General features: G+C 46.9%; 1 protein-coding gene across 1 annotated transcript; it reads left to right on the top strand.

Annotated features, from left to right (window-relative positions):
* Positions 1-555: 555 nt before the first annotated feature.
* On the top strand, positions 556-9,985 carry SERTAD4 (SERTA domain containing 4). The gene is made up of 4 exons (XM_027641384.1): positions 556-1,077; positions 1,387-1,567; positions 1,996-2,111; positions 5,021-9,985. The coding sequence occupies exons 2-4, from the start codon at positions 1,402-1,404 to the stop codon at positions 5,774-5,776; spliced, it is 1,038 nt and encodes a 345-aa protein (XP_027497185.1). The 5' UTR covers positions 556-1,077; positions 1,387-1,401; the 3' UTR covers positions 5,777-9,985.
* Positions 9,986-10,219: the final 234 nt, after the last annotated feature.

Raw genomic sequence — 10,219 nt, 5'->3', positions numbered from 1 at the left:
CTACTGCAAGAAAGTGACTGAGGGCTTTAGCAGTGCTTTAGCAGTAAATTGACTCTGAGGAAGGGTCAGTCCGATTGCAGTGAGGTCTGGTGACCTTTACTCAGGCAAACTGCTTGGGGACTCGGCTGACTGTCCCTTCGCCTCCCATTTTTGCTTCAGTGAGGAGGCAGAGCAGACCCATGCACGCATGCATCCAAGACACAGACAGTGCATGCTGGAAGCCGTTTCTGAATAAAGTAGCAGCCTTTTGCATTCTTCCAGGATTTAAGAAAACAACTGGCAGATGTGAAGGATTTATTTTTCCTCCCTCTTCTGCTGCGGTTTATTTTTTCCTCTTGTTCGAGAGCGCTCAGCTGCTAACACAAACAATTGCTGAAATTCCACCTGCCCACCTGCGGCCCCTCCTTTTCGCCGCCTGCTCGGGCCCTCGTCTTCCTCCGGAGGGTTGCGCCGAAGAGAAACTACATCCCGCTTTCTTGGAGAGAGGAGGAGGAAGGGGAGGGAGGAGTCGGGCTGTGTCTGGGCGCATTGTTCCGCGCTCCTCTGCCAAGAAGTAGGTGACTATGATGAACTCATCCCTCGCCCCTCGCAGAAAGTTTGCCGCCTTCCCCCCCTCCTCCCCTCCCCTCCCGCCCGCTGGCGCGGCAGGAGGCAGCTCGCAGCCCGGAGCTGGCCCCGGAGTCCCCGCTCCTGCTTAATATTCCGCCCGCTCCGCCGATGTTGTGCTTGGCTCCGGTGGGACCGCAACTCACGGCGTGAAACCGGAGCCAATTTTCTGTCTTAGTCTCGCAGTGTTTTGACTGGAGGCAGATCCAGTTCAGTCCGATCGGGGCTAGTGGAAACAACTACCTAAGTCTCCGCTGTCTGTGTCGTTTGGGAGGGAAGAAAGAAGAAAGGAACGCGATCCCGGACTGCTGGGCGCGCTCTCTCTCTCACACACAGGCACACACGCACACCCCACCGCACACACACACACACACGCACCCAGACAGGCAGACTCGCACCCCCTCCGGTGCCGAACACGCCGTGCCAGCACCGCCGGGAGGAAATGGGAAGCCAGTGAGCGGATCCGTGCCGGTGTGTGAGCGCCGCCGGGGCCGGGGCGGCGGGGGCAGCGGGAGCGCGGCCGGGGGCGGCGCGGGGGGAGCGCGCACCAACTCCCGGTGCGGGGGACCCCGCGCCCTTTGTGACAGAGGGCTCCGCTCATTTTCCTGCCGCAAGAAGGGGGAAAAGAAAACGTGCGTCCATGTGATATCGGCACGCGTATGTTTTTAATATACGTGTGCGCAGAGGTCTGGCTGCCGGGGGGGCGCGGGGGGCGGGACGCCGCGGGGCGGGGGGCAGGTGGCAGGGCGGCGGGCGGTCACCGCGCTGCTTCGCTTCCAGGTGCCGGCGCCCGCGATGACCCTGGTGCTGCCCATGCAGCGGCTGGGCCGCCCCATCGCCGCCGAGGGAGCCGCCGACCTCGCCGCCTACCGCGCCCTCTGGGAGCCGCCCTGCTGCGGCCGCCCCGGCCCCGCCGCCCCCCCGGCCCCGGCCCCGGCGGCCCCCGGGCCCCCAGCCGCAGGTAGGCACCGCTCCGCCGCGGGGGGAACGCGGCGGCCACCGGCGGCACGAAGGTCTGCCGGCGGAGGGAGGCGCGGCGGCGGCGGGCGGAGGGCGGGAGGTCTCCCGCGGGCGAGCGGGGCCGCAGGTGCGCGGGGGCTGCCGGGCGCCGTCGCAGCGGCATCCTCGGAGCGATGGAGGTGGAAAGTTCTCCGGCAGCCGAGCGCCCTGCGGCGGCCCCGGCTCCCCCCCGCTGCCCGTCACATCGGTCCCCGGGCGGCTGGCGGGCGATGTGTTAGTTAGGCGAGGGTTTATTTCTGATCGCTGCGAATAGATGCGAAAATATGCGGCGGAGTTCTCCTGTAGCGCGAAGGGAAATGAAAAGTATTTTGTTTGGAGAACCTCCGGCAAACCGCATGTCATTTGTCATATCTGATTTATTACCCACAGGATCACATTACAGGGGAATTTCAAATCCTGTAACAACATCCAAGATCACATACTTTAAAAGGAAATATGTGGAAGAAGAGGATTTTCATCCACCACTCAGCAGCTGTACACATAAAGTATGTCTTCTAATAGTCATTATTTTTACTCCGAGTTTCAGATGCTTAGTAACACTCAATTGACCCATTTCCAGAAGGCTGAAATACTCTGCTGAAATTAGGAGAATCATCCAGCTGCTTGCTCAGAAACAAATAGTTGCCACTTCTTCACATTTATTGTTGTATTGTCATCGAATTGCTTAAGAAGCGAAGGCGTTTCTTCGTTAATAACAACTGTAAATAGAAATGCTGAGAATAACTTTTTTTCAGACTATTTTGTTCTTAGCTAGTTTATGTCATGCTTTCAGAAACAGCTCTGTAACAGCATTTGAACAGCAGAAGGGAAGAACATAAGTAAAAGATTCCCCACTCATTCAAAACTTTTTTTCCAGGGCAGAAAATAGTAAGAGGTTCCATGTACCCCACACGGGTTACAGGTCCTCTAGAAAAGCAGAGTGACTTGGAAAGCAAGTACAAGTTCCTTCCGTGTTTAATCCTGTTTATTAGAAAACTAATAACTCAAAAAAACCAGATTAGTAGATGAAAGAATATTTTTTTAATGAAAATTTTCAAGGGAGGGATTAGAACAAATGTTTCCCAGGCTAACAAATACACAAATTTAAATCTAACTTTTTTGTGAGAGATTTTATGCTTCTCTTCATTAAGGACTCAGTCCTGCTTGGAACTGAAGACCTGGGGTGAAGTGCCTGGGGATAGTTCATGCCTTGAGACACCACCTTGACTTTGTTGGATGGTACCTGGCCCATGGCGGACCACTGCTACCCATGTTCTATTGGTGATAGAGGAGGGATTTCGGAAGAGCAGAAGTGCTGAGTAGTGCTGAGTTCAGTTTCCAAGGACCTTAGAGTGTACCTCAATGCTACAAGTAGGAGTTGTCTGCAAGTGGTACCTGGACTGGGAAAGTGAAAAACTGCCCCACAGTTAATTTCAGAAAGTATCCAGTCTGCTGCCAGAGCACTGAATAAACAGCACCAAGGGTGTTGAAAAATGTGCTCTGTTTAGTGAGCATGTTTTACATGTCTCATCATTCTCCAATTTCAGACAGTTTTGTTCTTTTTTACTAGGTTGTTGGATTTTTGTTTCGATGATTAATTTCCTTGCAAAGAAGAGGAGGAATAGTTTCTTAGCCCTTTCGCACAGCAATAAAAACAATTGTAGGGGTACTGGTAAACTAGGCCCAACCACGGTTTTGTGCTGTTATAGAGGTGTATCACCTCAGAAACTCTGTGTCACCAATTTTTTCTGTTTGGCCCAAATACATCTTTTGCTTTCCAGCACTAAGCTCTGGCAGAGGGAGGATGCCCGCCAGGTTTCCTTGAATTTCTTACGCGCTTATACCTTCGCTGCCCAATAAAGAGTTATGTGCTGAGATTACTTGTCCCATAGAGGTTATGATGGTAGAGCCCAGAATCACTTTCCAGAGGGCAGCTGGCAAATCTGTAGTAGAAAACCTTTGACAACTTGTACCTACTGGTGTCCCTCCAAGATGTATCTCCAGGAGAATCCCAGTTCAAGGCTTACTGGTTTGCTCCAGGCTTTTATGGCTTCACAGACTGTTGCTGCAGCAGGTATAAAGGACCCAAATTAACCTATAGGCTTAATATACTTTAAAATGAGTCATTTATTATAGAAAATTACTCTCTCTAGCAAAGAGCTTCAGCTGTGAACTTGCAAGAAATTATGGCCAGTTTTTGTTTTTGTGAGGCACTGTGCTGCTTCTAAGCCTCGCAGACATGACCAGGCTGTGGAAAGAGCTAGAGGGCTGAGGAGAGCTGAATGGATGTGAAAAGCAGCTGTGCTTTAAGCTCTTTTAGTCCTCATAGCTACGACTTCCACTCTGCAAAAATGCTGTAACCATGTGGGAAAGGGAAGAATGATCAAGCCACAGATGGGGGGGATTTAGAGCAGTCTCTCTTTGTGCTATGCTGCTCTCCTCCTACGCAAACCAAATTCTTACTAAAAATGAAAATTAGTTAGTACTGCTTACAGTAGCATGCGTTGCCCCCTCTCTTATTTTGATTCCCAGGGTAGCGATTACAATGCAGAATCCGGGGCCTCCTGGGGGCAGTAACCTGCTTATGCTGCCAGTGCTGAGAAAGGGAGTCTTGGAAGGACCATGGAAGGGAGAACAAATCTGTGGGCGTCGAGCCAGGATTTCTGCAAATTCCTATCCTCTCTTCGTTTCCTGACCTTGTCCCTGCCTATCTGTGTTCCCGCTGGTCCCATAGAGCGCAGGGTGTAGTACGCAGGCCAACAGCTGCTCTCCAGATGCTGTGATGCTTTGAGATGGGTTTCTCCCTGCCTCCCTCCCTGCATGCACTTTTGTACACAAGAGCAGTGTAAGAGAGCCTGGCGAATGGAGACCTCCTCGCTGGAGGGCCTCTTCCACTGCCAGCAGATGAAATGCTCCAGCACTTGCTGCATGAGGCGATGGCTGCTGGCTGTGTCTTGCAAACCTTGACGCTGCAGGAGGGACCCTCACTTGGCTTCAGAGCTGTCTAGAAGCCCTACAGGGGATGATGGAATTGGGTCCATTTGCAAAAAAAATCCCCCAGCCATTACTGGAGCGAAACTGCACAACAATTTTGTGTTCTAACCCCAAATGTAATTGAAGAACCAAATGTGTGCATCTGGATTTCACTTTCCCACCCTGGATTCATGCCCTGCAATTGCCTTTGTGGTGTAACACTCAGCTACTTACCTCCTAAGCCTGGGTGAATGCTGTGGCCAAGAAAAAGCAGGTTCCCAGGCACATGGGTGTGCAAAATGAAAAGCCAGCCCTAGGTGCCTCAGAAAGAGAATAGTAAAGTAGGGACACAGAGGGAATACTTTGCTTCATTGTCTTTCTCCTTACCTGGAACAAAACCAGTTGCCTTCAGTTCTATATCTTGTATCTTTTGCGTTTTCAGACAATCTCCGTCTTTGAGGAGCGGGCCCATATTCTTTACATGTCTTTGGAAAAGCTGAAATTCATTGACGATCCTGAAGTCTACCTGCGGAGATCCGTCCTCATCAACAATCTAATGAAGAGAATTCATGGAGAGATCATCATGCAGAACAATTGGTGCTTCTCCGCCTGCTCCTTCAGTGGCACCTCACCACAAGAGTGGTTTGTGCCTCAGGACTGTCCATACAGAAAACGCCTTCGGATGGCAAAGGAGGAGTATGAGAAGCTCCACATGTGCTGCTTCTATCAAGAATGTGGCAGTCACTATTTAAATCTGCCCTACTCTGTTAATGCTGGTACAGAAAATACTTCCTCCTCTTCCTCCTCCTCCTCTTCCTCCTCTTCCCCCCCCATTTCTTTGCCAAGCTGTTCCCAGCAGGTGGATTATGACGTTGGCAGTGCACCTTCTTACAGAAGTGATGACCAGATACCTGCTAATGAAATATTCATCACTAATGGCAGGTCTCACAGTAATCAGGAAAAAGCAAAATTTAATGATGAGAAAGGAGGTAATGAACCTGAGCAAGGGAACGTTGCTCTAAACTGTGAACCTGTAAGAGGCACCCATGCTGTCGAATGTAGAGGCAAATTTTATGACTATTTTGAGACTGGATGTAATGACAAGAGCAACGTAAGTGAATCTTGGAAAAAATCCTTGAGGAAAAAGGAATCTTTACCAAGTAATAAAATGTGCTGCAACAAAGGAAGTAAAATATGAGGCATCTTTCTTGCTCTGTTGAAGCATGCACGGCACGTTCTTTCTCTATCAAATTTTTATTTTGAATGGATTTTTTATAGTTTTCTACAAATGGTACAATCATGCCACAAACATGGCATGTAGTTCTAAATGACTGGAGAGCAGATTGCGTAAAGATACTCTGTGATCTGCATCAGCGGGCTATTTATAAATATGGTGACTTCATAAAGGACGCAGTTGCGTTACTGCTGAGACTGGTGTAGCTATGGTGTAGCTTTCATTACTGAAAATGCCAATCAGCCAGATGGGGAAAACATATCGTTTTATATATCCCCGCCCCCAAGAAGTCTGCCATTAATTAAGAAGAACCTCCATTATGTTTACCAAGGAATTAGAAGTCTGGTAAACAAATTGATGCTACCAGCAAGGATGATGTGCTCCTTGTAACTCGGTGTTCCTTCTGACAAAGGACTGTCTTCATGGACTAGGAATAAACCATCCTTATGTTTTGTACTGATACTCTTGAATTCCTGGATTCAGCATCTTGTTCAACTGACAAAATAGGACATAGCATAAAGAAATAACCTGTTTATGGGATCTTAATGAGACATGCAGCTCAAGTACTTGCGTGTTTTCACCTCGGCTGTAATAACTAATGAGGCTTGTTATACAGGGCAGATTTTTTTTTGGTGCCTTACGTTTTGTCTTAATTTTTGCCAGCGTGAAAATTAAGTATGAATCAGTGATACAGCAGGGATTTAACCTAAACAGAGATTAAAAAAAAAACCCACAGGGTGGATCAATATTATTAGAAACCTTTAACCTTTGAAGTACTGAGTTCAACTTCCTATTCAAACATCTCTGTTCTTCCTTTTTGATGCTCAATTGCTTTTTGATTTGCTATCCTTAGGAAGGGATTTAAGAAACAATAGAGAGATGTCTCTTGTAAACAAGCATTCGATGCTTGAGTGTTTCTATGGCAACTGTCTGTTGCTGGGCTCTTTTTTTTTCCTTCTTCGTATAATGAAGTTCATGAACCAGTGGCATGTTTTATACTTTATTCTGTTTTGCATAATTTCTCTCTTTTAGATTGCAAAAGCATGCGGGAGTTTTCTATGACTTTTGCTGTTGATTTAAAAAAAAGACAAGAAAAGAAGGCAAGAAGCACAATGTTAATTAATAATGTGACGTTAAACACGGTTTTATCTGAATGAATGTAAGGGGTTTAATTTTAAAAAAGAAAATTTTGGAGAAATGAGCTGAGATTTCAGTGGCTGAGTGCAACATTTATTCATCCCTAGGTAGATGGTTTGCAAAAGTGTGCTGTTTGAAATGACCAGAAGACATTATTCGGGGTTGGACTGAGAGTGAGTCTTAGATCCACCAAATTAATTAGTTCCCACAATCCCTATAACAACTGGCAGGATGCGCTCAGCAAAATAGCCACATCCAAGCCACAGCTGACTCATAAATAGCTGGCTGTTCCCATAGCATCATGCACTGAAGCAACATGCTCTCTTGCTTCTTGTCCAAAGGGTGGAAACCACCTCTGTGCTGGGGGAACAGCCAGCTCAGCACAGGGCATGAGGATCGCTGGGGGGACACTGCCCCGAGCTCCCCCAGGCTTGGCACTGGAGTCAGCCAGGTCTCTGTTTCTGAGACCACCTGTTCTGGGTTTCATTGGTTCAGCCTGAATCCTCTGGAGCCATGGTTATTTTGGGTAGCGTGTGCACCCCACAGCCACATTTGCAAACGGAATGGTCTGTTGTCAGAAGGACCAGTGGTCACTGGAAAAAAGCCCCCCCCTCCACAGCTAAAGTGACCACAAAAGAGAGCAGGATGTCAATCAGTGATAACCTTTACGAAATCAGGTGAGTTTAAACTGATAAGTTTGTAAGGGTTATCATTGTGAAGAGTGACAAATAAAGGAAGTATAAGTCCCACCTGATTTCTCCAAGACAGAAGCTTTTTTATTAATAATAATAATATTAAATATAGATCTCATTCATACAGTGTATGAGTAGGATCATAATTTAGACATTTGTCCACAAGGACCAATTTTTTAAAAAAACTGATTTTTCTTGTGTTATACCCAGATAGTTTAGTAATGTCTGCTCTTTTCCAATATTTGATAAACGCTTGATGTTTTAAGCTTAAATATTAGATGCTTGTACACTAATGTGTTGTTGTAGTAAAGTGAAATTTCCTTGATATATATTTATTAAAATGACCAAAATTCATTTTAATTTTACATCTCCAATGGCTACTGGGTCCTTTCCCCCATGTTCCCCTCCCTCACCGAAGAAAATGCCGTTTAATCAAACTCCTCACTGCTGAAGAGGTTACGTGGCAGTTGACTGTGCCCCTCAAGCTGGGTCCATGAGGGAGCTCAGCCTTCTCGGGGTTTCAGGAGCCTTTAGGACAGTCTGAAGGTGCACTGAGAAGCAACAGATTCTCTGCAGACTTGCATGTTCAGCCAAGGAAAACACCTGGCCAAATGCTGCCCAAACCACAAATCACCTAACACTTTTGGGGGGGCTGAAAGCTTTCTGACCCTAAGGGGCTCCTTGGTCTTCAAGAACAAGCCTGCACACATAACCTGTCGCAGAGGCTTCTCAGTTGAATTTGCACAAGCTACAGTGATGGATCAGCAGAACTCTGTCTACTCTGGCCTCTCTAATGACTTCTTTAGTTCCAGGGACATGTAGAAATTAACCTGTTACAGCTCTGGACAATCTTATTGTCATAAGGGTCTGTAAGGGATGAAATGTCATCTAATGAAGGTTGGCCTGTGGATAAGTGGTCTTTGTCTGGACCCTACCTCACAAAATAATAGCAAATACTGAAGGTATATGTATTGGACTCAGGAGTCCAGTGAGTTACCTTGTTTGCCTCAGAAGAGACATAGGTATTTCATGTTAGAAAAGAGACTTGGGAAGACCCTTGTCCAGTTGCCAGAAATGCAGTAGACCTTGATAGGATTTCTGGCCTGGGCTAGGCTGAATGGATTTCCTGGTTTAAATTTGGGTTGATTTATGACATGTGAAGACTGTAAACCTGATAGGCCTTTTCCCCACTGCACACTCCAGTACTAAGGACATTTTGCTAGTATCACAGATTTTCAAGAAATAGGTCTTTTACAAGATTATACTAGTGTCTTTCATCTGAATGTCCCACACATAGCTGCTAAATGAATGTTCCTGAACTTGATCCTGGCCTACCTGCCAGGAAGAACTGGACAGAAAGCTTCTTTTTAGGGAGATTGCTTTACTCTCTATCATGACACTCTGGTTCTAGAGTGTAAGACTATAAAGTGTTTGCCTTTCAGCACATGGCAAACAGCAACAGAAAAAGATGTTTCTGTTGTCACATCTATTTTACTGTCGCTAGGAACAGAAGTGTTATCTTCAGAATCCAGGTAATACATTTCTCTTGAAAACGCACAGTTCATTTGAGTTGAAAAAATTGTGTTCCTTTTTTAAAGCACATGGCATAATATCATTGTGCTTCATACATACTCACTGTTTTTGGTAAAATTTTACTATTTTTACTGTATTAGCTAATCTGTTGAAACAGCTTAACATGGTTACTTAAGCATCCCCAGCACTCAGACAGCCTCAGCTGGCACCGATGTGCAGTGCCAGCATAGCAGCTGGTTCCAGAGAGAAAACAGACACAGGCTGAGACGCAGAAATGAAGTGCTTCTTTCAGTCCTGAAGGTGTTACACCCCAAAGCAAAATTGTGGTAGAGACTTTTTTCACATTTCGTCTTTCTGTGCACTCTCCATCCTGCTTTTGCATCCCTCATCTACCATCTGTCCTTTCGCTGATGACCGTGACACACTGCCAGGGTGGTTTGGTGGATGTCACCTCCCTTTGGGTTTGCACAGGAGAAGCAGGGAGTTGGTTCAGAGCCACCGCATGAGCTAAAATTTAAACAAACTAACCAGGGTGCAGTGTATCTCCGCTGCTTTCTGGCCCCTCTGGAGGCTCATGCCAGTTGTGACACCCTCCCACCCCCAAATGGCTTTTCCAGCTGCTGTGGTAGTGATCTGGTAATTAGAGGGCTATGGCCAAAGTAGAGATGTGAAGGTGATTTCTAGCCTGGATTTGACTTGTGTCCTTTCATTGCCTTCTTGAGCTAAAGATGTAGTAAGAGGTATAGCAAATGCAATTGCTGCTTACTCATGCCAGGAACCTTGATAAAAGAAGTTTCTTGAGTTTTATCACAAAAAAAAAGCCAGTCAGTCACATCAGAGAAAGGTTTAAACTGCTGTGGGGTATAGGATTTCATCTGGTGTTTTATTCAGTGAATATAACCCTGATGCAGAAGCCTCCCAGAGGGACCTGACCTTTTCATTGTCCAACCCTTGCTTTGTAACCTCGAAGAAAGGGGCTGCCCTTGCTTTCTGGAGGTCACCATTTGGGCTTCTCAGTACTGGTATGAGCTTTTCCACAGCTGCA

The sequence above is a fragment of the Corapipo altera genome, unplaced genomic scaffold, assembly GCF_003945725.1.
Source record: "Corapipo altera isolate COAL_440 unplaced genomic scaffold, ASM394572v1 48b, whole genome shotgun sequence".
Classification (NCBI taxonomy): domain Eukaryota; kingdom Metazoa; phylum Chordata; class Aves; order Passeriformes; family Pipridae; genus Corapipo; species Corapipo altera.
The sequence above is the reverse complement of the archived record's forward strand: the minus strand, read 5'-3'. Positions and strand labels throughout refer to the sequence as shown.

Bases quoted from the DNA above. Each gene is read 5' to 3' on its own strand.
- SERTAD4 (XM_027641384.1), top strand. From the start codon at position 1,402: ATGACCCTGGTGCTGCCCATGCAGCGGCTGGGCCGCCCCATCGCCGCC. The intron at 1,568-1,995 runs GTAGGCACCGCT...TATTACCCACAG, and splicing joins CCCCGGGCCCCCAGCCGCAG to GATCACATTACAGGGGAATT. The intron at 2,112-5,020 runs GTATGTCTTCTA...TTGCGTTTTCAG, and splicing joins TCAGCAGCTGTACACATAAA to ACAATCTCCGTCTTTGAGGA.